The sequence below is a fragment of the Struthio camelus genome, chromosome 28 (assembly GCF_040807025.1).
Source record: "Struthio camelus isolate bStrCam1 chromosome 28, bStrCam1.hap1, whole genome shotgun sequence".
Lineage (NCBI taxonomy): Eukaryota > Metazoa > Chordata > Aves > Struthioniformes > Struthionidae > Struthio > Struthio camelus.
The window spans coordinates 3,351,575-3,375,916 of record NC_090969.1 but is presented as its reverse complement, the minus strand read 5'-3'; the positions used below and the strand labels follow the sequence as shown (position 1 = coordinate 3,375,916).

Here is a 24,342-nt window from a genome sequence, read left to right as displayed (position 1 = left end):
GGGACGCGCTAGCACCCCTCCGAAAACCTCTCCGAAACGTCCCGGCGTCTCCCGAGCTGGCCGGGCGAGGGCTGGGGTCGGTCGGCAGCCATGCGGGCCGGCGCGCCGGCTGGGAGGCAAAGGGAGGGGAAGCGGGTTGGAAAAAGCAGGCTGCCAACGCTCCCGCGATTTCGGCTGCTCTTTCGCTTTCAGCTGGGGCTTTTTTACAGGGAAGACGAAGCCGTTTAGCGTTTCCAACCCTGCTCGGCCTTCCCAAAGCAACCGAACGCCGCCACAGCCGGGCCAATGCTCCTGTCCTCGGCTGCCCGCGGGTCCGACTTCCGCCCAGCTCCGTATTGCTCTCCGCTGCCAGGGTTTTGGGGGAAAAGGCCGGCGGATTTGTTACATGAGAGATGCCGGAGCCGGGATTAGGGCCGGAAGATGTTCCACCGACGCCGAGCCCAGGGAGGGCATGGGTTTGTTTTGTTTCGCTGCGCTCCGTCCGTTTCTTCTCGAAAAAAACAAAAAAAACCCCTCGGTGTTATTTTAATTACTCAGGGGCTTGCAATCTGCTGGCGGGGGGGGCAGGCTGCCGCGGGCCGAGTGCCGGGAGGGGGAAAGCAAAAATAAAACAGTTCCGCTGGAAGCGGGGTGAGGTCATGGTTAGCGACGGCAGAATTTTCCAGCTGCTGAAAGAGGGGAACGATGCAAAAAAAACCAAAACAAAACAAAACCAAAAAAAAAAACCAGGTCACTTAACACAGCATTTGGAAGGACAGCAGGGGCACCGCGCAAAGGATTTGCCCGAAACTGCGACCTCTGACTCCTCGATCGGAGCGGAGCCTCCAAAACCAACACGGGCAGCGCGCGGGGAGCGGGGAAGCGGCGCTCCGTCCCGCCGGGATGGCGGCAGGACGCCCCGCTCACGCCGCCGCCAGCCCCGGCGTCCCGCCTCGCCGGCGGGGCGCATCAAAGGGAAGCGGGGGGCCGAGCCAGGCGGGATGCGAGGGGCCGGGCGGCGGGAGGCGGAGGCCGGACGGCGACTCCGCGCGCCGCTTCCCCGCGGCCTCTGCGCGAGGGCCAGGAACGTCCCGGCCCTTCGAGGACCCGGCCGGGAGGAAAACCGCCTCGTTTCGGGGCAGTTACTCCTTGCGGGACCCCGAGCTGGGCCCTGTCACCGCTCGCCCCGTGGCTCTCTCTCCCTTTTTATAAACCTGGCACAATCTGGGGGCTTTTGTGGAAAAAATGACACCCCCCCACCACCACCCCTCAAAGCACCTTTTGGCCCCCTAACACGGTGCTGCCACAGGGCAGCTGGCACCCGTGGAAGGGAGAGGATGAGGCACCGCGACAGTGACGGCCTGTCACAACGGGGCTGTGGGGACGGCACCCGGCTGAGGCGCTGCCGTGACAGGCCACGTCGCAACAGGGAGTCGAGGGCCTGCCGCCATGACAGCCCCCCCCTCCCCCGACACGCTGCGAGGAGGGTTCGCGTGCGGCGTTGTGACGGGAGGAGGATGGGACTAGAGGGAACGGTGGCACTGTCGCGACACGGCCCCGGCCAGCCTGGCCGCCCCGGAGGCGGCAGCTCGGGCCCCTGCGCTCCCCGCTCGGGACAAGGCGGCGGCTGGGGTCGGGGCGGAGCCAGAGCCAAAATGGCGCCTTTTCCGCCACATTCCCAGCGCCGCCAAGCCGTCCCTCCAAGGGCGCAGCCCGGCCGTTCGCCCCGCCCCCACCCGGCGCCCATTGGTCAGTTTGAGACGGATCGCCGTTCTCATTGGCGAGCAGCCCCGTTCCTGCCGACCCATCCGGCCTCGGATTGGACAGTCAGCCGTCAATTTCCGAGCCCGCCTTCTCCAGCCGCGCGGGCAGCGCGGCTGCCCGGAGGCCAGTTGGCGGGTCCTCACGCCAGTCATGCCTCCGCCCCGCCTCCCGCGCGGGACCGCCGCCCATTGGCCGTGGCACGCGCCCATCCCGCCGCGGTTCACGCCGCCTTGGCCGCTCCCATACGGGGTCTCCCTGGGAGCCCGCGCCGGCGCTGATTGGCCGGCCCTCACGCCAGCCCCCCCCTTCCCCTCCCCCGGCCGCCAGCGCCCTCCCGCGCCCCCATTGGCCGCCGCCCGCGGCGCCCCCCTTCCCCCACGGGGCGGGGTCGCGGGGGCGGTGCGGCGCGGCCCCCCCTCCCCCCGCCGCCGGCCCGCCCTCGCGCCCCATTGGCCGAGCCGCCCGCCACTCGCCCGCCCGCGGCGGCGCCCCATTGGCGGGCCCCGCGGCGGGGGGCGGGCCGCGGGGCCGGGGCCGCGGCGCGCGGCTCCCTCCCTCGGCAGCCCCTTGGCGGTCACCGGCGGGGTTAGGCCGCCTCGTCAGCGAGCCGGGCGCGCCCGCCCCTCCTCCCCCCCGCCCCGCCGCCGCTTGGGCTCGCCCCCCCCCCCGGCCACCATGAGCGGTAAGGACGGGCCCACCGCGCCGGCGGGGGGGGGGGGGCGAGGGGCGCGCGGACACACCACACACACACACACGCCCGCCCGCTCGGAGGGGCCAGCGGCGGCCCCGCCCCGCGCCGGGCCGGGCCGCGCCGGGCCGGGCCCCGCCGCGCCGCGCCGGGGGGACCTGCCGGGGGAGGGACCCGGGGGAGGGGGGAAGGCCTCGGGGGAGGGACCCGCGGCGAGGGAGGCCGGGCGGGGGCCGGCGGCCGTTCAGCCGTGCCCTCCCTCCGCCCCGCCGCCGCGGGAGGGGGGGGCCGCCGCCGCCGCGGCCGGCGCGGTGGGGGGGGGGGGGGAAGGCGCGGGGAGGGCCCGGTGTGAGGAGAGGGTCACGGGGTGGGGGGGAGCCGGGCCTGGGCGCGCCCCGGTTGGAGGCGTGGGCCCGGGCGGGGGGGGGGGGGGAAGCACCGGGGAGGGGGTGTTTATGCGGGGAGATGCCGGGGGTGGAGCAGGGAGAGGGGAACACACCGATGAAGGGGTATCCCCGGGTGAGGGGGGAGCCTTAGGCAGGCGGATGCATGTGGGGTGGGGGGAAGGAGCCCGCCGAGGGGTGAGGGAGAGCTGTGGGGAGGGGACCGTGGGCTAGGGGGGGATCCATGGGGTGGGGGAGAGCCGTGGGGAGAAGGCCCACGGGGCGAGGGGAGAAGCCGAATTAGAGCGTTTTGGGGGAAGGAGCTGTCGGAGAGGGGAGGAAGGCCCTACGAATGACCTGGGGGGACCTGGAGGGAGGTCTGCAGGGGGCCTGGCAAGGGGTGCTCGAGGGGCAGGAGTAGGGGGCACAGGCCCCAGTTCTTTGGGGGTCAGGGGTTTTGCCAGGGAAGGAAGGTTTCGTGGAGGATTGTGAGGGGCTGGGGGGGGATCCAGGAGGATACGGATTTGAGGGGGAACAGAGACACCGGGCAGTGGGATCACGGGGAGCGCAGATGGGGAATCCTAGCCTGGATGGGGCCTCTCCAGACGGGGATCCCTGGGGAAGCCAGTGGGCTGGATCTGCCAGGGGAAACCCCTGGGCAGGGCAAGGAGAAAGCCTCAGGGGGTGGATCCGCGGGGTGCCGGGGCCAGCCAAGGAGGGCCTGAGCGGGAGGTGTGCTCCCAGGCTAGCGGAGAAAGGGAAAGGGGAGGCCCGAGGAGAACCGAGGGGCCAGGGAGTGTCCCGAGCAGGCAGGGAGGAGCTGAGGCCTGGAGCGCGGCCTGTCCCTCCTCCGCCTGTCTCCGTGCCAACTCCCCTTTGGCAGCTCCCTCTGCTTCCCAGCCCCTTCTCGCTGGTGCCGGAGCAGCACTCGGTCCTCCCAAAAGTGCCTACCAGAGTGCCTTCACCTCTCCCTGCCCCAATCCCCTGCTTTTCCAGCCCCATAACTCCTCTCAAGTCCTTGTGTTCCTCTTCCCCCCCCCCCCAATCCCTCTGCCCAGAAATGTATTTTAACTCCGACTGTTGTTTCCGGCCCACACAGACCAAGAGAGTCCCGAGGAAATGGCTGCAGTGAAGCCCGAGAAGGGCGAAGGAGATGCCAGCAGTAATAGCAGCGGAGGTGGTGGGGAGGGCCAGGTGAGTGCAGGGAAAGAGGCGGTGCAAGGAACAGCCCGAACCTGGCAGCTTCCTGGCTCCGCTCACCCTGGGGACTTGCCGACCTCGTAGCAAAGTCCAGGGCCGGGGCGGGGAGCTGCGCTGAGGTGTTTGTTTGGCCCAGCCAAGCGCTGCACAGGCTCCTCTTCCCAGGGAAAGGAAGAGAGGGCGAGTGAGTGACGGGGGAGCGTCGCGCTGCCAAACACCCTGTTGGAACGTGTTCAGCAGGGAGTGCCAGCCCAGAGCATGTTTCCCCTCCTCCCCGAGTTGTGCATGGTGCTCTTGAAAATAGGCTGTACACCCTGGTTCCAAGTAGCTGCCACGGCCCTGACCAGCCCTTTCCCTGATCTGGGTGCCCAGAAACAGCTGTAGGAGTTGTTCTCCTGTAGTGCTACAAGGAGATTCACTCGCTTTGGAGTGGAAGAAATGTGTCTCTTTGGGTTTTACATGCAAACTCCCTCCCCTTTCCTCCCCACCGGAGGGTTTTTCACTGTGGGTTCAGTTTGTCCCGGCCTGACAGCCCTGTGTCTGGCAGTTGTATTTTTCCGGCTGTGGGTGGGTTTTCTCAGGAAGGAGTGTTTATCTTTTCCAAGTACGCTCCTCCCTGGCTTCTCTTTTTTTTTCGGCCTGCCCACTGGGCCGCCTCCTGTGTCCTTAACTCCTCCTCTCCTTCCCAGGAGTCCCAGCCTTCCCCGCTGGCTCTGCTGGCAGCCACCTGCAGCAGGATCGAGTCTCCCAACGAGAACTCCAACAGTTCCCAGGGCCAGCAAGGCGGGAGCGGCGAGCTGGACCTCACGGCCGCTGCTGCTCAGATTGCCCAATCCGCCAACGGTTGGCAGATCATATCCACTGGCTCCAGCACACCGACTCCTTCCAAGGAGCAGGGCGCCAACGGCAGCAATGGCAGCGACTCATCAAAAAGCCGGCCCGTGAGCGCGGGGCAATACGTGGTCACGGCCGCCTCCAATCTGCAGAACCAGCAGGTGCTGACGGGCCTGCCAGGTGTTATCCCAAATATCCAGTACCAGGTCATTCCCCAGTTCCAGACCATTGATGGGCAGCAGCTCCAGTTTGCCACCACCCCTGCCCAAGTCAATGTGCAGCAGGATGCCTCTGGCCAGCTGCAGATCATCCCCGGCACGAACCAGCAGATCATTACTAGCCGAGCCGGGACGGGTAACCTCATCGCCATGCCAAACCTGCTGCAGCAGGCTGTCCCCATCCAGGGTGTGGGCTTAGCCAACAACACCCTCTCAGGGCAAACCCAGTACGTGGCCAATGTCCCCGTGGCTCTGAACGGCAACATCACCTTGCTGCCGGTCAACAGCGTGGCGGCTAGCCTGGCCCCCACCTCTCAGACGGTCACTCTGAGCAGCTCCGGCTCTCCGGACAGCAGCTCCCAGCCAGCCACCTCAGGCGCTGCCATCAGCTCGTCCAACATGGCCACATCTCATGCTAGTTCTGGCTCCTTTTTTACCAACGCCAACAGCTACTCCACCACCACCACCACCAGTAACATGGGCATCATGAATTTTTCCAGCAGTGCGACCGTGGGAACAAATGTTCAGGCGCAGACGCCCCAGAGGGTCGGCAGTGTCCAGAATTCGGACTCTCTGCAGAGCCAGGTTTCTGGGGTGGCGTTGCAGCCAGGGCAGCAGAAAGAGGGGGATCAGAGTCAGCAGTCGCAGCAGCAGCAGCAGCAGATCCTGATCCAACCTCAGCTAGTCCAAGGAGGGCAGACCATCCAAGCCCTCCAGACCACCCCGCTCTCTGGCCAGACCTTTGCCACTCAAGCCATCTCCCAGGATGCCTTGCAGAACCTGCAGCTCCAAGCGGTCCCCAACTCCGGGCCCATCATCATCCGAACGCCCACGATGGGGCCGAACGGGCAAGTGAGCTGGCAAACCATCCAGCTCCAAAACCTTCAGGTGCAAAACCCCCAAGCCCAGACAATCACCTTGGCCCCCATGCAGGGAGTGTCGCTGGGGCAGACGGGCAGCACCAGCACCACGCTCACCCCCATCGCCTCCCTCCCCAGCGGCACTGTCACGGTCAACGCTGCTCAGCTCTCCTCCATGCCAGGCCTCCAGACTATTAACCTCAGTGCCTTGGGAGCGTCTGGGATCCAGGTGCATCAGCTGCAAGGGCTGCCGCTGGCCATAGCAAACACTGCTGGTAAGTCATTTTGTCTCAGTCCCTTTCTGTAGCTGGGCGGAGGAAATCGAAGGCAAAACCATGTTGCTTGATTCCCGTTTGAGCAGTGATGTCCAGCCTGCAGGCTGCGTCCAGCCTACTTTGCGTTTGCTGCGCGCGAGGTGCCGTTTGGACTCTGCAGAGTTCAAAGTGTTGGCGTATCTGCGTGAGGGCTAGAGGAGGGTGTAATCGATGCTGAATTGACTTGGCAAGCGGCCCAGCCCTTCTGCTTGCTCTGGGAAGGAAGCACTAAGCCTCTGCTAATTTCCAGAAGACACTGAAGCTCTTTGGGGAGATGCTGATCTAATTGACTCATTTGTGGCTGATCACTTGGGGAGCACCAAGAATTAGGGGTGGGCCAGAATTAGAGGAGATGCCTGCAAATAGGGAAAGAAGGAGATAGGCAGAGAGAAAAGGTGAGGGAGAAGTGGGAAGATAAGTAATGCTGAATGCAGCGCTAATTACAGAGCGAAGCGCGGTTGCCTGATGCCTGCACAGGGATCCCGGCAGTGGGGTAGCTGAGTCGGGATGGGGTGGGCAGGGTAGTTGTAGCTGAGTCCCGTTCATCTACTCGACTGCAGGAACCCACAGGAAGAGTCACAGCCTTCTAAGATACAGGAAAACGCAGAAACAGCTTAAAGCCCTCTCTCTTCTGCGCCTCCCCCAAGAAAACAAACAAACAAAAAGCCCTGGGGGAATTTCCTTGCAGTGGCAGAAGAATGGGCTCTTTAAGTGTATGTTTCGCCTAAAGTTGGGTGCTGCTGAGAGACGCTGTGGTCTCATCCTGCCCGAGACAGGCCAGCACAAAGCACCCCGCTTGTTCCCCCGAATCGATTCTGTCGTCTCCCAAACGCTCCCACTGCCCCAGTGTTGAGTTTGAGGCCGCTCGGCTTCCGCTTCGAAATGCTGTGCCTGCTTTTGAGACAGTGAGCGAGAGAGAGAGGGTTGTAAGCTCCTGCCGTGAAAGAAATCAGTGCTGAAAAGGAACTCTGCTTGTTTTTTCAATGTTTGACTTTTGTTCTGGCTCCAGCTAAAAAGGCAGTTGCTAGATTTAGTCACAGCTGAGAGGCAGCAAAGCTGTTGCTCAATCCAGCTTGTGCTTCCTTCTCGCGAGAAAAGGAGGCTGCTCTCTTGGAGTTGTTTTGCAGCAGTATTTTGGGCTGTTGCTACAGCAGCATGGCTTGCAGTAGTCCACGGGTTTATTACAGACAGGATTAGTCTGATCTCTCCATGTGAAGCAGGTCCTTGGATTTCCCTGAGCTGCGAGACCACTCGAACTAGAGCGGATTCATTTCCCAACCGAGAGGGGAATTGACAGTGCGTCATCTCTTTTATATGTGGAAAGTGTGGGTGGTGGCGGGTCTCTTTTGTCTTTGCGTGCTTGGGTTCCCCCGAACCCTGTTGGCCTGCCACCTCTGGGTCCCTTCGCGGAGCCGCTTGCGTCAGGCCTGCACAGCGTGCTTGTTTTGAAAGCCCCGAGAAGGAGAACATGCCGAGAAACGCATGGGCGACTCCTAGTTCCTGTATTTGTGTGTGGCTCTGCCCTTGGAGGTGGGGCAGGGAGGAACGCTCCAGAGACCACCCATCCAACCGCTCCGGGTTTAAGACCGTCCTCCTTTTTTCTTTTCTTTTTTTTTTTTTTTAAGCTCAGCAGCATGTGTTTAGCTCTTGATCTGCAGTGACAAATTTGCCATCTGATTCTGGCTGAGGCGCCGAGAACCACGGCCGCGGGTCTCGCTGTTTCTGAGCTCTGAGGATGTGACATTCGTGTGGGGTTTTGATGTTGTTAAGTTTGAAAAACCGAGTCGACGTTGCAGTGCAGGTTTCAGGTTTCAAAGGGCTTGCAGGGACCCACTGAGATCGCGGCTCCACGATATACCACAAGTCTGGTTTTAGGGCTCCTAGGAGTAGATCAGAAAGGCTGTGGCCGGGACAGAAAGCCCCGATGTGCTCTCTTCCCTGGCTCTGGTCCGTTCCAATGATTTGGATGGGTTAACTCTAGGCCGGATGAGGTAATTCTTGAGATTTGCCGGTCTAGTGTTGCGATGTGCCCCCGCAGCCAGCAGAAAGCCTGTTTCCAGTCGGTGCTGAGCCAGCCAGACCTTGCCTAGGTGCGTCACTGTCTGCCCGTGCTTGCTCCACGTCGCGGGCGCGTCGCTGAGCGACCCGGTAGGCTGCGATGCAGTATTGGTGCTGGGGGGGCTGCAAACTCGCCTCTCTTTGAGTCTCTTCTCTCCGATGGCCGTGGAGGAAAGGAGTTTGTTCCTGACTCCACCTATTGTTCAAATAGTCGAAAATTTTCCACGATGTGCCTTCTCTTCACCTGCTGACGGCTCTGCAAGCGCTTACCGCGCCTGCTGGAACTTTCTGTGCTTGCTTAGCGCTTGAGGCTAAGGTTTGGGAGGGTTTTTTCGATCAGGAAAAAGCCCTTATGCTTCAGAGGGAGGTGAACGGAAAACAAAACCTCGCTGAGGTTGGTTTGGGAGGGGAGGATTGCAGCTGGTCGAAGGCACGCAGGCATCCTCCAAGCCCCTTAGATTTTGCCACGTGTTGCAGGGCTGGAGAAGAGCTTGCCGCGCTTTGGTGGGGGGGACGGCGGCGCGAGGGTTTAGGGGAGCTGAGCGTGCATCCGAGCTGCCTAGGCAGCGGTGCAGAGCTGCAGGAGAGCGCGGCAGCCACCGCGTTTCCTACCACTGCCCTGCAGGAGGGGCCAAGCTGTCAGCTCAGCTCTTTCACCGGCTGGTGGCGATTCTGGGTGCTCGGGAGCCTGGGTTTATCTGCGGTTAATAGATGAGAGAGCGGAGCCGTTCCCAGCTAAAGATGGATGGGACCAGCCCTGAATGCCCGCGGCCATAGAGCGCCAGCGGTGCAAATCTGTGGAGCTGAGCTGTTTCCAAGAGCTGAGCTCTGCTTCCTCTGGAGCTGACAGCCGTTCCGGTGTCCCGACTTCACTGCTGCTGGGCTGCAGGAAGCACGTCTCCTCTTCGCCCAGCGGTGCCTGCCTGAACCCCTCTCCGTGCATTTCCCCTCGCTGGCGGGCTGGGGACTCCTCTGGGCTGTGGCTTTCCTGGCTCTGGGTTTCAGCCCCTCAGCAGGGCGGGGGCGAGTTGCTGATGAGATTTCTGCTTTTCAGTTTCTTTTTTGCATACTGGGGAGGGGAGCAATCCCCTCGAGAAAACGACATCGGAAAAAGCCTTCTAAGGTTCCTAAAATCGGCGTAGTGTTCATGAGTGAGGCAGATCCTGGTTCTCTTTGCAGACTTCATTCTGCCCGTGTTTGTGTTAATTAGTTGATCGCGTCCTGCTTGCTTTGTAGGCTGTCTCCTTCCGCGGCGTTAGCTGGGCAGTAAATTAGCCCCCGTGGCAAGACGGATGAAGGTCTGTGACCAAAATGGGCTGGTATGTGGGCAAACAGGCCTTGCAGCGGGCTTTGTGGTGAGGGGGAGGCACGCTGCGGAGCCAGAAGGGCAGGAGAGGGAAATTTCTTGGCCTGCACCGCTGCGAAAGCCCACGGATCGGGCCAGGGCGGATGCCACTGCTCCCTACGTGAGTGGGCAGGAGGACTCCCTCAGGGCCAAAGAAAGATTTTAGCCAGGCGCTCTCCTTGCATCGCCCAGCTCCGAGGCGAAGCGACGGGGTGGATGTCGCAACGCTCGCACCCGCAGGGTCACACGCCACTCCCCTGAGTCTGGAGAGTGGCGTCACCCAGCTGTCACCTGTGTCTCCTGCTGGCTTGCCCTGGGAGGAGCAGCTCGGGCCATGCCTCTTTGCACAGCTGCAAAGGCCCTGTGGCAATCGGGGTGGGGGAGATGTCAAGAAGTTTGCGACGCCGTGGTTTCTCTTCCCCTTTTGGCCGAGCGCTTTAGCAGAGGAGGAGAGGGGCTTTTTAGCTCCGTGCCTGTGTAGTTTTGCCAGCAAAGCAGCTCAGCCCCACAAGCCTGTCCCTGCTGTGCTCTCCAGGCCCTGGCAAAACTCTTCTGCTTAGTGCTTGGAGATAAAAAGCCCTGCCTGGCTGAAGTATGTGCTAGGTAAATAGGTTACTGGTAACGGCTCCCTGTTAGGCCAGGGGCTGGAGTTAAAGCCCTCATCCGAAGCCCTGGTACTGTGCGAAGCAGCGCTAAAGAAGGGTTTTATCCCAGCCCCAGGGAGGGTACGGTGAGGGGGTCCCGCTTTCAGGGCGATGCGGCAGCCTCCACGCAAGCTGGCAGAGGGCAGCCCAGAAGCACAGCTCCTCTGGAGACGTGGGTGAGAACAGGAGAACGGGACTTTGGGATCATTTACGTGTCGGATCCCTGCTAAGAAAATCCGCTGCCTTTTTGATTTGCTCATCCCAGTGAGAGCACCGTTTTGTCCCCGTTTGCATGAGGGGATCCAACTAGGTGGATGTTTCGACTCCTTCCAGCGAGCGTGGGGAGCCTGCTTGTCCTGCCTCGCTGCGTCTGAGGGAGCGTGTCCCAGTCCCGGGACATCAGGCAGGACCGGCCCAGCCAGCCGAAGGTGCCAGATCCCAGTCCGGTGAGCGCTCCCCCACCCCAAAGCCACACGCGCCCCATCTGCGTTGCGTTGCGTTGCTTGGCTGCATTCGAGCCGGGACGTCACCTCGCCCAGCTCTCCCGGGGCGTTCTGGCAGGACCAGCTTCGTTTCAGGGCTCAGTCTATCATTTGGACGAAAGCTTGTGGTCGAATCAAGTAGTTGAAACGTAGCAAGGATATCCTTTAAAAGAGAAAAAGCCTTCGTAGGGGAAGTATCCCCTTGAAATCTGCTTGCCAAATGCGTCCCCAGCTCTGTACCATGACTTTGTTCTTAGAGCGTTATTCCCAGCCATCGGGGTACTGACACAAAGACCCAATTGTCTCCTATTTTCTGTTTTTAAGAGAAGCTTTGTAGCAGGCCTTGATGAGCCATCCACATGGCATTGTCTGCGGAGGGGAGGGGGAAATCGGACTCAATCTCGCGCCAGCAAGCCCCGACAGGATCTCTCCTTAGCGGGCCCGTAATTGTTTGTTTCAGTTCGCCCATGACATCAGTTTAGAATATTGTGAAATTTCCTTCTCTAAACCCTGGCCGAACTGGACTTTAAATACTCCCCCGGCTTCCTTGGCTGACCTCTCTCTGTACCATAATAAAGAGAGTGTTTTATTGAAGAAATACACACATTCAGAAAGCTGCTTGCGTGCGTTTGGGGAGAAGAGAGCGATCCTGATTCGGAGCTTGCATTGCTACGAGACAGCTTCGTCTTGGAGAACCGGCTTCGGCTGAGAGCTGTTTTACACTCGCTTTAAAGCCTTGGTAATAGGAAGCGGGTCTTGAAACTAGGGAGCATCGTGCCTCCAAACCAACCGAAGCGGCAGTGCTAACGTTATACTGTCACAACACATATAAAACAGAGGCTTTACCAGAGGCACAGCCGTCTCAAGGTTGCACCCCTCGATGCAGCGAGCTGGGGAGGGCGACCAGCCCTGCTCCTCCCTGCGGCCGGGGCTTGGCCACAGCTGAATGGGATCGAGTTGGCAGCCAGGCTGGTCGGACTGGTTCGGGACTTGGCGCAAGTGTCCCATGACGCGTCTTTCCCTCACGCGGCGCCTCGCTCTGCTCTAGACTATCTCGCCGGTTTTGCTGTTTGGGTTCCCGCCGCACTTGGCCTAATCTTCACCTTCCTTTTATCTGAGCGGGCCTTGGCCTTGCCTCTTCCTCACCTCTGAAGAGAGCTCTCTTTATCGCCCCTTTGCAGGAGCTGGATCCCGGGTCGAGCTTATCGGCGGTATTTTCAGCACAGCTCCTTCCCAGAGTGCTGGCTCCTTGAGTGCTAGTTCCCGTAGTCCGGTTGCTGGGGCTCCCTCTCTCCACCTAAATTAAAAGCCTTAAGTGATGTAGGCTCAAATTCTCCATCTCTGCCAAGAGGTGTGATTTAAAACATGGACTTTGAGAGTCCAAAGAAGCGTCTGTCCTTTACTTCTGCGAGGAAAATAGAAATCCAGGTGCGGTGAGAGATGCTGTAGGAATTTCCCTGTCTCTGTATCCTCTCCTCCCGGGCATCTGTTGGGCCTTGGCTCAGGCTGGCAGCACAGAGGATCACCCCTCCTGTCACAGCTGGGCTTTTTCCTGCTTTGTGAGCCGTCACAGGTCATCTGGGACCTTTTCTTTACTATCCTACCGTCTTTTTTGGTGCGCTTTGGTAGGGTGCGTGTACGCTACAGGGTAGAGATGCTCTGGCTGTCGTGGGTACCAGCTGCTGGTATGCCTCGGGGTGCAGCTCCTTTGCTCTGGCAAGGGCAATCCCAGGGAAGGCTCTGCCAGGACTAGAGGTTTATCCCGGTTTCACAGCGATCCAGAGCGCAATGAAAAGGGCAAAGGAGATCTGTGTTTCAGTTTGCAGCGTGACAAAGGCATTTAGCGAGTCCGGTGGGGTCGGAGATTTTGCAAATCCTGCCAGGTGACTTCCTAGCTCCCCTGCGCGTCCCAGCATCGGTGTGTGCAACAGGGGGCTGGACGGACACGACTGGCTTCCCGTGCAGCCAGCAGAGCTGGGTGGAGAGTAGTGCTCGATCCGACCGCTCTGCACTTACTTAGTTTTTTCCCTCCAGAGGAAGTATAATTTAATGTGACGCACAGAAACTTCCAACAATTAAAGGATATCGCAGAACTTGCCGTGTGGCTTTTCAAGTCATTAAACTCCAGATTAAAATACAATTACTCAGTGTGCTGCAGTCTGACTTCGAAACTGCACCATCTTATATAGCCAAGTACCATGTGTTCCCTGCTCTGCTGTCCATAGCTCAGAAGAATTATTAAGATAGAGCTTGGCTAATTTACATGAATGACTTCCACTGCAGATTAACTCATTTTGCAAATTAGTGAGGAAATCAAACGAGATAAAAATCAAGGGGACTGCATTACAAAAATGTACTTTGTTCCTTTGTGTAGCAAGTGCAGTTTAATTGTCTTTGATCTATCTGGAGTGACTGCGGTGGAGTATTTTGGGGAAAGCAGTGAACACCAGCTAGACAAAGCTTCGCACTGCCACCTTGGGCTTTCGGACTCTGCCAAAAAAGAGGAGGAGGAAATGGGGAGGACTGTTAAATTATCACAAGCTATAAAGGTTTGATTTGATTTTTTTTTTGCAGGCATGTGCCTGCCGTCTGTCGCTCACTGAGAATAAACGCGTTGGGATCTGCTGAGAGGTTCGGGGAGCCGGTGGGTTATGTATTGCTCGTTTTTTGCCAGCCTTTCTTTTAGTCTTAAAGCTTCCTGTTGCCTCTTACCCGCTCTCCAGTTCATCTGGAAGCTGACGTTGGTTTCTTTTGCGTGCACATGCTCCGCTGGGTGACAATTTACCCCCTTCTTCCTCTCTTGCCTATGCAGAAGTGCAGCTGCCAATATTGCATAGTTTGCACAAGAAACCGTTTTTTCCACGTCCTCCCTGAGCATGAAGATCGAGCCTGTTTCCCCTCTTCCAAGGTCAACTGGGGTGGATCTAAAAATGCTCCCGTCTTGTATCCACAGGGCATTTCTCACCTCGTTTGAGTTTGCTAAATAAAACTACTAAACCAAAGCGTTTTTGCTCCGACGAGCAGTTAGAAGACAAGAACCACCTTGTCTTCAAAGGCGCCACGAGCCAAGGCTCCCTGGGCCTTTGGTTTTTAACGTGAGACTTGACAATTACTACCCCTCTTCCGGGAGGTTGGTACCCCTATCCTGTGCCGGTGAAGTGGGGGCTCCAGTTCCTCCTGGTTTCATACCCCACTGCTCACCAGGTTTCTCTCTTGTTTCTGTTTTGGGCTCCTGTTTGGTCAGGTTTGTTTCTCTGGAACCTCCCTACCGGCTTGCCCGGGTCTCTCTCCCCACTGTTCCCAATCGTTTTGGACCGGTAGCTCTAAGCGGCAGCTTTTTCTTCAGCGCTCTCACACTCTGGTCACCCCACAACGCTTGCCAAGTGAATTTGCTTTTAAGCCTGGTGGTGCTTACAAAGCCTGGCATTTACAATCCTTGTGATATTGCGTGCCTGTGCCAGCGTTCACTCTGATATATCAGCAACAGAGAGCGTATGCGTGCGTGCGGGGGCCCTTTGGTTTGCAAACACGTCTCCGTAGGCAGGAGCGAGGCTGTTGAGCGTGTTCAGACCATGGTTCAGCGTCTGCGGCGGACGATCGCCCGGCTCTGGCTGTGGACTAGCGGAGAGATCTGGCTGCAGCGAAGATGACACGGGTGCAAGCGTGAGGTGCAGCAAAGCAGAGTCGGTTCCTGTTTGCCGGTGGCAAGGCCCCGCTCCTGCTTGTGCCACCTGTCTTCGCAGGCAAGTCTATCTTTACTGTTTGCTCCCCAGAGTTTTCTAAGGAGAGGGGGGGAAAAAACCCCAAAATCCTTATTCTGCTAGTGGTATATCTTTTCCAATACTTCAGTGACCTGAGCATGGACCAGGGACTTGGCAGCCTTCATGAAAGCTTTAGTCTTATAAGTAATCTATATTAGTGGAGATAATAAACATAAATTATCCAGCTGGTTTCTCTCCGCCAAGTTTTCTCCTGAAATTGCAATATTCTGGAGGCTTCGGCGCGTCCTGATATGTGAAGAATGAAGCGTGTACGTACAAGATCTGTCTTCTCTTGCTGTAATTTATTTATACCTTAATTAGATGCGAGCCATAGATTACCAGAAGGAAGACTTGGGTTTTTTTTTCCCCTCCCTGTGACATGCCAGCAGACTATAAAATGCTGCGTAGGCTTTGCATGTTTGAAGATTGAAGCAATTCCAAGAAGTTGGGGCTGGTTTCTCCTCCTCCCAAGCGCTTGGACATAATTTGGGGAGAGCGCGCGTCTTCTCCTTTCTTTTTACAAGAGTTCTCCCGGGATGGCACATACACGACTGGGAAATCTCTAATCTGTAGCTGCAATGCAAGCTGTTGTCGCTAGCCTACAAAGCTTGAAAAACTCCCTGGTTCCCTCCATGCTGGTTTTAGACTGTAAACATATGTTGCAAGAGCCAGGGGCGGACTAAAGAGGTTTTGTCCTAAAATTGCTAAACTTTGCGGGGAGTGCAGGAATGTTGCTGACTAGGTACAGGAAGGCCCAGCCAAGATTTCCGAATGCGCTCGAGATCGTGTCTCCTTCGGAGAGACAAACTTAGGCTCTATTTTCCATTTCTTGCCATGCGTGATTGGGGCTGGGCAAGGGATGTTGGAGGAGGCGCTTGAGAGCCCGTGGGATCGGGCCGTTTTTACGGGATCTTGTTTAGGGACTGGCCAGACTTGTCGCGTGGTGTCTGCTGATACAGTGAGCCTGGGCAGCCCTCCCAGCTCAGGCTGGGTTTGTCCCGATAAAAGAGGCCGTGGCTGGGATCTCTGGGTTAGAAGTGAAAGCGGAGATAGCGGCCAGAGCGCGTTACGCTCGGTTGTGGCTGCACGAGAGACTCTGCTGATGAAATACTAACAGAAAGCAATTCCCTTCCTCCTACCCAGCGTTGTTAATCTGCCAGATCTGGCCTGGGTGCCGGAACTGGATTACAAACAATATTCCTCCCGACCTCGGCATCCCAGCGTGAGCGCTCTGCAGGCAGCACTTTCTAGGGCAGAGGCGGTCTTTGCCGTTGCAGTCGTTACATCAGCAGCGCTCTGCAGGTGCCTGATGTGGTTAAAATGATGACTGACCTGTCCCAAAACCGAATCTGCCAGTCTCAAGGCGTTAGTCATGGGTGTTGTTTGCAGCATCTTTCAGGCGTGACTCAGTTCGAGTGCGCTGTCGCTTCCTTCCCCTTGGAGAAGGGGTTTGGGTTATACCTGACGGCTGCGCTGGTCCCCGGCGTTTTCTGGGCTCCCGGACGCTCGGAGGGAAGTGCTGTGTGCCCTGGGGTTTGCTTTGGAGAGATTATTATGCCCTTATTCCAGGACAAATCTTTTGCTAGGTTAGCTGGTTCCTGGAAATAGCAGTGAAGAGAGGCCCCGTAGCAACTGGCAGAGCGGGGAGAGGATTGAAGCCATTCAAATCCGCAGGCCGTCGGGATCCCCTCTCGCCTCTATGTGGACCAGAGGGGACCATCGGCTGCCGTGGGCCACGCGGTCTTTGGGGCAGGCATCATCCTTTAACGCAAGATGCCGGAACACGCGGGGCAAGGGCGCACGAGCACAGCCCCTCCGGCCTGTGACCGAGCAGAGGGAAGCGTCTCGCCATTACATGGAAAACATCCTGGCTTCCGCTCCAGCAGCGACTGGTGATTCGTTCCTCTGCAGCGGAGCTGTGTCCCCTGTGACGTAAATAGAAACGGGGTGAGCAGATGAGTCAGAGCTTGTTTCCTTGATTGCAAGCTCTTCTCTTCTAGCTTTTGCTTTGATGCTTCGGGTTTCTCAGTCCTAGAAGACGAAGGACTTGTCTTGGCAGTGCTGCCCCTTCCCAGGAAAAGCGGTCCTTCTCTCCTCGGGTGGACTGGGGGCAGAGCAGCCGACCCAAAATTGCAAGCCCCGCTTTCTGAGTGACCCTGCTTGGGATAGCAGAGCTTGTATCGATGCCGTGGCCCGGAGGAGCGAAACTGGAGCTATATCCCTTGCCGGACACCAAATGGACATAAGAAGAAGCCAAGATGGTTCTCATTTGGAGCGTGGCCCGGCTTGTACACACAGATCCCTCAGCTGGTGCGCAGAGCCTTTTGCAGTGGCACAGCCAAGCTGTCGGGCATCACAGCCCTTTGCTGGCCGCTAGTCCCTGAGCTAGCCAGGGATGTATGTCTAATCGCTTTTGTTCTTATCCGAGCTTGGGACCCTGCCCTGGCTCCTCTGCGGAGCTTCCTCAGGGCACCACTGACACCTGCTGGTAAAAGCAAAGCCGCTGAGCACAGATGAGTCCTTGGGAAGGCGGCCGGTGCCAGAAACTCTTCGTCATTCCCCCCTTGCTATCTCGTGGTTGTGAAACTCCCTCCTGGCTGCAGGAAGAAAGCCCAGGACGCGGCCCGTGAACGCTGCAGGCCGACGTGAGTTTAGCCGCCTTCAGCACCACTACCTTTCCTGTGGATGCTCGGTGTGTTGCCTCCTGCCTAGAACCAGTTATCCGCCCCGACCAAAAAAAAAAAAACAGGTTTTTAAGGCAAACTTCACTAGTTCGCTGAAGGTACTTGTCCCAGCAGGGCCTGGACACCGGCAGCTGATCCACGTGCATGGAAATCGCAGCCTTGTAATGTTTGTGCTCCTTAATTAAGAAACATCTTCCAGATACCAGAGGAAGAAGATGGATTGAATCCTTTTAACTGATTTGTTTGATTTGGGGTGAATAAGCATCCCTCAGGGCACTGCGGCATCCCCAGGAGGAGCTGAGACCGGCCAGCCACACGCCTGCAACGGCCACGACCATCTGGGCATGGTGAGGGTGGATTCCTGATGGCCACGTCTCCACTGGCCGAAAACCCAGGTACAGATGGGGCATATTCATGAGGTGGACGGCAACGGCAGACCCTCCTTTGAGTCTCTAGGCTCTTGGGCCTTGTGGTGTAACCGAATTGCCTTGTCTGGAGGAGACCGTGAACGTCCTGGTGTCCCCATCCGGTCTGTCTGCGTGGGGACCGGCCAAGGAAATGCAGTGCGCTGCCTTCAGCACGGCCTTTTGCAGGGCTGGCTGGCTGGCGCTTGGTCTTGCAGGTCTTTCCCTGTTAACTCATCTTCGTTGGAGCCAACCGAGGCAGCTGCTGATGAATGGCATCAGGAAAGCCTCCAGATGGGGATTTTCAGGGAAGCCTCGGCCAGACACGGCCTAATTTCTCAGCTGTGAGAGAGGATCTCCAGCAAAGAGTGGCAGGGCGCAGCGTTCGCTCTCGGGGCCGAGGGTGTGCGCGCATGTTTGCCCGTGTTTTTTTCTCAGCCTCGCGTTCAAACAGCACTGTAGTCACGCGGTGATCTCTACCCTGTCAGGTCCCTAGCTGATTGCAAGGAAGCCTGTAGGAAAGAGGTAGATTTTTGGCTCCACACACACCCTGTAGCAATCCAAGCGTGCTGCGGCCCTTCCGGCGCCGCTGGGGCTTTGTGCCCCATCCGATGGAAGCGGCTCGACTCTAAAGCTGTTGTTAGCCCTGTTGGCATATGTTAATTGCAGCTGAAAAGAGATTACTCAGCCTGCCGTCTCTGCACCCGTTACGGCTTTTCAGCATGGAAATAATCAAGCAGTGGAGCTTGAAGGGAAATAAAACACTTGTGAAGTGTGGATGGGGTTATTGGAGAAGCAATTAGATGACAGCATAAGCGGAGAGCAATAAAATGGAAATGAAAACTGATAGGCTTAAAAACTTCCTACCCCTTCACCCCCCCCCCCCGTTATGAATGTTTTATGTTTGCCTGCATTTGCGAGCTTGTCAGCACTACCCTGTAATTCCTATGGCTTTTATAATTGGGAGTTGCTCCTCGAGAGAGAGAGAGAGGGAATGCGTTCCATGAGCGGTGCCAGATGATTTTTCAACTTTATATATATATATCCCTTTCTGTAATCACAGTAATTAACCAGTGAGCGCATGCCGATAATATCTTCGCTGATAGACACTACTAACAACCATGGTCTTCCAGCCCGCTTTATTTATCGCTGCCTTTTTGGGGCTTTTGGCGGGAGGGTTTGCATCTGCTCTGTGGATTGGCTCCTGCGTGGTTGCTTTCATCAGTTTTAAATGAAAGATGTATTCGAAAAGGGAAACCTGGCCCGCTCAGCCCAGAAACCTAGGGAAAAGGAGGGATTAGAAAGTAAAAACACAAAAAATGTATGTTAAGAAAACGGCACGTTTCTGGGGTTGGCGCAGGAGGGCAGATCTGATTTCCTGCTGTCTCTCTTTCTCTCAGTGCTGTTTTGCTCCTCAGCCCCCAAAAGCAGGTTCATAATGGAAAAATGAGCCCTCTTCCGGCAAGGAAGGCTGAGAGATGTCTAGCAGCCGCCCGCCCTCCTCTGCCTCTAAAAATTTACTGGTCTAAGTAAAAGGGGTGAGTCTGGAGCCGGGAAGCGATTGCAGCATCTGCAGCCCTCCCATTTTTCGTCTGGGCAGCAGATCCCGCGGTGTGAGATTTCTCAGGGACGGGTCCTTGAATTCGCCCCATTGGAGCTCTGCCAGATCCAACTGCACCATCTGTCCTGCTCCCGCAGCCGAGTACCCTGCGCTGGCTGCAGTTTGAACCGGGTACGTTCGTGCCAGAAGCGCTTATGTTGTAACGGGAACTTCTGGGAGCTGGAGCTGATCTTTTCCCGTTAATCCAGGGTCTGTTTTGGTGCCTTTTGGACCTGGCTGGTGTTTGATTTGTGCAGAGCATCTCTAGGAGCTGCGTGTTTGGGACTCTGCCGACATTCTGGCCATCTCCAGGTGCCTCCTGCTCTCCACCTGCGGACAGTGATGCAGCCCTTTCTGGGGGCTGAGCCTGCGCTCAGCTACAACTGCAGAGATTTTAGGAACAAAACACGAGGTCGGATGAAGCGCTTCCTCCTGTTCAGTCCAGGTTATGCCTTTACCTAAAAGTGCGGGCAGATGAATTCTGGTGATGCGTTTCACGTGGCTGGAGACCTTGCTGCTCTGGGTCTGCCCTGGGGTAGCCGGTGGTCGAACCTCGTGCGCAACATCACTTTACCGGCAACGGGCCCCCGGTCTCAGTTAGCAGGATGCGACTCGGCACAGCACGCAACCGCGAGGCTGCGTGTGAAGGCTGACAGCCTTGGACTGTCAGGCAAGAGAAGAGCAAGAAAACAGCCTTTGCTGTTTGGAAAGCAGGACGTGGGAACTGGTGAAACTCTGGCCTCGGTGAAGTCGGTAGCAAAACGTGATTCAGAGAAGCCAGGGCTTCCCTCCGCAGTGTTTTGACGCTTGCTTTATCACTGACACTGTTTCGAGCCAGCCGGTGCTGCTCAGTTTACATTTTTGCTCTGTTTTCTGTACTAGGTTAACTGAAATAGTTGAAATAGTTGGCAGGTGGCTGTAGTGACGTAGGCGGTCTGTTTTCCGGAGAGACACAGCTCTTACCTCTGCTTTAGACACAAATCCGTGGATGCAGACCAATGCTTGGGGCAATGCATGGGAGCTGTGGGGACCCCCCTCTTTGGTGGGGGGCTGTGGAGGGCAGGCAAAGACCCAGGACTCGCTAGGAATCAGCCTGGCATGGGATTGCCGGGGTTCAGAAACACAGCACTTCATGGGAGGTAGCCTTGCAGAAGGAGAAGGCTGGAAGTAATAACTTCCTACAGTTCAATCAAGCTGTCAAAGCAAAAGGTTTGTCCGAGACCCTCCTGGCTTTGCAGCTGTCTGGAAAACACAGGGGAAGGATTTGCAGAAATCGATGCAGCCTAAAACCCTGTGGCTCAGCTTGCCAGATGGTCTGTGATGCTCTCACCTGGCTCTGTTGGGAGCCGGGTGGCACCTCCGCCCCTTGCTGCTGCGTTACACAATACAGGGGCAATCACGCAGAGGGCTGAGTCGTATCCGTGCAGCAAGATCCCTCTCCCCTACTCATTTCCTTTTTGCTGCTTGGGATTGCTGTCAGAGCCCGCAGTAACCTCTGTGTTTCCTTCTAGGCGACCACGGTGCTCAGCTGGGCCTTCACGGCACGAGCGGAGATGGGCTCGGAGATGAGAATACGGCTGTGGAGGAAGGAGAGACCAGCCCCGATCCACAGCCCCAGCAAGGCCGGAAAGTGCGGAGGGAAGCGTGTACCTGCCCCTACTGCAAAGACAGCGAGGGAAGGTAAGGCTGCTCGGCGGGGGGATCTGGCAATGCCAGGCTGCCTAAGCACCTCCGATCCCCCGTAAGCGGGCTGAAACACAGACTGCACTGTCTAATGTCCCAGTGGCGTGGGCCTGTGTTTCAAAGTGAGCGTGGCTGTCGTCGGCAGGCATCTCCCTGTGCTGCCTCCATCCTCCACCTTGGCCAACTCCAGAGCAGAGCAAATGTTTGGGTAGAGCGTTTTACCGCCTGGAGAAGGGCTGTGTTTGAGGACACACCTCAGGCTGAGCTAAAACCTCGCCTCCTCCCCTTTCCTTGGGTCGTTTGGAGACATCCTGTCAGTGCTGCAGTGAATTGCAGCAAGGTGGCTGGCTAGTGGCTCTCTTGGTTGGCAGACGGGTAGGCACAGATTTTGGCCGCTGTGGCTCAGCGGTGACGGGAGTATGGGAACGCCATGGAGTGAGGTGCCTTGTTCGGAGATGTTCTCCCCACCTCTGGTTGACTGGAGCACAGAGGTGCTGTCAGGGCTGTTTTAACTCTCTCTCTTGGACTCTTTCAGGAGCTCTGGGGATCCAGGTAAAAAAAAGCAGCACATCTGCCACATCCCTGGCTGTGGGAAGGTGTATGGCAAAACCTCTCACCTCCGGGCTCACCTGCGATGGCACACCGGAGAGAGACCTTTCGTGTGCACCTGGATCCTGTGTGGGAAGCGTTTCACCCGGAGCGATGAGCTGCAGCGGCACAAGCGCACGCACACAGGTAAGGCCTGGGGCTGGCAAGGATTGGGGTACAGAACGGACCACAGTCTGGCTCTGGCCTTTCCAGGCCCATCTCTGGCCTTCCCAGCCCCGTGCCACAGTGCTAGCGGGCACGCTGGGATGTTTTAGCACCACCTGCCGTACAGAGCAGCGATAGATCTGCTCCATCATACCGCACGGTGGAAGTCCTTTCTAGGATTTCCAGCCCCCAGCAAAGGAGATGGCTCTGCCTGACTTTCCTCACCCTTTGCTGTTGCCATATAAAGCCCAGGAGGGTCTAAGTGCGATCGGGTGGCTCTGGTCAGGTCAGGGCAATAAGCTGGGCCTGATGCCATGCGAGAAAGTGATCAGATGGCATTTGGGATAAATTTGGTGCTGGGGAAATCCTTTCTGCTTTTCCGTGGGACTGTTTCCGGCGTCAAGGTGGCAAAACCGCAGTCGAATCCCTCCCTGTCTCTAAATCCAGCAGGATCAGATGCTTTTGAACTCGAAGGGAGGGCAACTCATGGGCAGGATGGGATCGGCAGCTGCCCGATGGCAGAGCTGCTTTATCTGTAACACTGCAAGTCAGCCATACGGTACCGGTAGCTCTTTTTTTCCCTGGGTTTCTTCACCTTATTTCTGGCCTGGGAGAGCGTGGTGCTGCCAGGGAACCGGCCCAGCCTCCAGCTGACCCCTCTCTCCCTCTTGACTTCCAGGAGAGAAGAAATTCGCCTGCCCCGAGTGCCCCAAACGCTTCATGCGGAGTGACCACCTCTCCAAGCACATCAAGACCCACCAGAACAAGAAGGGAGGCACGGCCAACAACGTGGCCATGAACGTCTCCGCCGTCCCCATGGACACGGGGGCCTCCGGCGAGGGCAACGGCGGGCCCACGCCCTCGGCCCTCATCGCCACCAACATGGTGGCCATGGAAGCCATCTGCCCCGAGGGCATCGCCCGCCTCGCCAGCAGCGGCATCAACGTCATGCAGGTGGCTGACCTCCAGTCCATCAACATCAGCGGCAACGGGTTCTGAGGGCGACGCGGGCACTACGGGCGACACGGCAGCGCCGGGCGGCACGGGGCCGAGAGGCGAGTAGAGACGGAGCTGGGAGCTATTTCACCGTGAGGGCGACATCCGTGTCGCCCTCCAGCACTAAAGTCCAGCTCCTCTTACCTGGGATCGCAGCCCTCCTTGAGCTGTCCGACCTCCGGGGCCCGGTGACCACACACGAAGGCCAGAGCTATATATATATTTTTTAATTTTGGCTTGTCCTTATTATTATTATTTCCCCACTCCGACCCTCTTCCTCCACTCCCTCCCCGAGATCCGTCTGCCCCTCCGTAGCTAGCCTTCGATGCCATCATGCCTTGGTAAATGTATATGATCATTGAAATACTTTTTAGCAAAAAAAAAAAAAAAAAAGGAGGAAAAAAAAGAAAAAAAGATTCTATATTATTATTATATATATAAAAATATAAAATGTGTTCGTTTGAGAGAGGAGAGATTTTGCTGCGACCATGGCCTTGGTCTCTTTGATGCCTTATCTTGGAACAGGTTGACCCTCTGGGGCAGTTCGGACAGTGCCCGAGCTGTCGTTCAGATGCTATATTACATTTTACATTGTAACCTTTAAACAAAAAACAAAAACCAAGTCTTTTTTGTACACTTTGCTTTTAGGTTGTTCTTTAATTTCTTTTTAATTATTTGGGTGAGGTTTTACTTTTTCCCCTTGTAAAACAGCTGCCCTTTCCCTGCCCTTCACTGGACTGTTGGTCTTTATTTTAAGCGGTCTTCTTTGCGAAGATCCTTTTCCTCCGGCTTTTTTAATCCTCACTCTCGCGGGTGGAGCGTAAACTGTACATGTGGAATCAATTTGTAAAGGATTTTGTGCAGGTTCACTCGAGCTATTTACCAGAGGGTCTGGGACCCCGTGCATTGGGATGATTGGGGTACGGTTGGAGACGGGTTGGGAGGTCCTTCAAGGCCTCAGGCAAACTTATTTTTCTGCCTTCGTTGGTCTTAATAATAATCCTAAATGGGAGATCAGTGCCTCCCGAGCGGGAGATGTTACTTTTCCACCTTAAAGAGATTACTGGCCGCCGCAGGGCCGATCAGAGGTGCAAAAGCAATGCGTGGGGCTGCCCTGGCAGCAGGGCGAAGCAGTAGGCAGGGCCGGCGGCGACTGCTCGTCCGCCGAGGCATGGCTTGGGGCGTCCGGGGCCCGGTTAGCTCGGGGTGTCACCTTGCAGGTTTTCTTCTTCCAACACTACTGTATGTGGCTCTTCCGGCTCTGCTTCTGCCAGGCTTGTACAAAAAAAATAAAGGGGGGGTGTTGGAGATGGGGACGATGGGGGGAAAATTCTACTTCTTTTCGGTGCCCAGCTCTTCCCACCCCACCAAGGGGATGGGAGAGGACTGGGAGCGCTAGACAGCTCCGTCCTCTTCCTTTTTCTCCCCCACCCTCCTCTTCCTGCTCAAGTCGCGAGACAATATCTGCCCTTTGCCCTCCCACCTCCGGCTGTAAACAGGCGAGAGGCTCCCTGCCCGCGGCAGGAAGGAGACGCAGGGAGGCCGGGACGCGCTCGGCTCCGCTCCAGAGTGCCGGCGCCCCGCGGCCCTGCCGGCTGCCACCTTTGGGGGATTTCATCGGTGGATCTCGCAGCCAGCGTCTCCAGTGGGCAGAGCGCATGGGGCGGCTTTAATTAGTCTCCGAGATCAGGC

At 57.3% G+C, this 24,342-nt stretch overlaps 1 protein-coding gene across 2 annotated transcripts; it reads left to right on the top strand.

Moving 5' to 3' along the window:
• The first annotated feature begins 2,260 nt into the window (after positions 1-2,260).
• Positions 2,261-23,026, top strand: SP1 (Sp1 transcription factor). Of its 2 annotated transcripts, none has more exons than XM_068921232.1 (6): positions 2,261-2,425; positions 3,914-4,008; positions 4,704-6,201; positions 20,730-20,898; positions 21,437-21,636; positions 22,334-23,026. In XM_068921232.1, exons 1-6 carry the CDS (start codon positions 2,419-2,421, stop codon positions 22,651-22,653), a joined length of 2,289 nt encoding a protein of 762 aa, XP_068777333.1. In that variant the 5' UTR covers positions 2,261-2,418; the 3' UTR covers positions 22,654-23,026. The 2 variants fall into 2 exon arrangements, with proteins under 2 accessions (XP_068777333.1, XP_068777334.1); XM_068921233.1 differs by lacking the exon at positions 2,261-2,425 and adding an exon at positions 2,899-2,950 and having other exon boundaries at positions 22,334-23,020.
• The last annotated feature ends 1,316 nt before the right edge of the window (positions 23,027-24,342 follow it).

Bases quoted from the DNA above. Each gene is read 5' to 3' on its own strand.
- SP1 (XM_068921232.1), top strand. The intron at 6,202-20,729 runs GTAAGTCATTTT...GTTTCCTTCTAG, and splicing joins GGCCATAGCAAACACTGCTG to GCGACCACGGTGCTCAGCTG. The intron at 20,899-21,436 runs GTAAGGCTGCTC...GGACTCTTTCAG, and splicing joins TGCAAAGACAGCGAGGGAAG to GAGCTCTGGGGATCCAGGTA.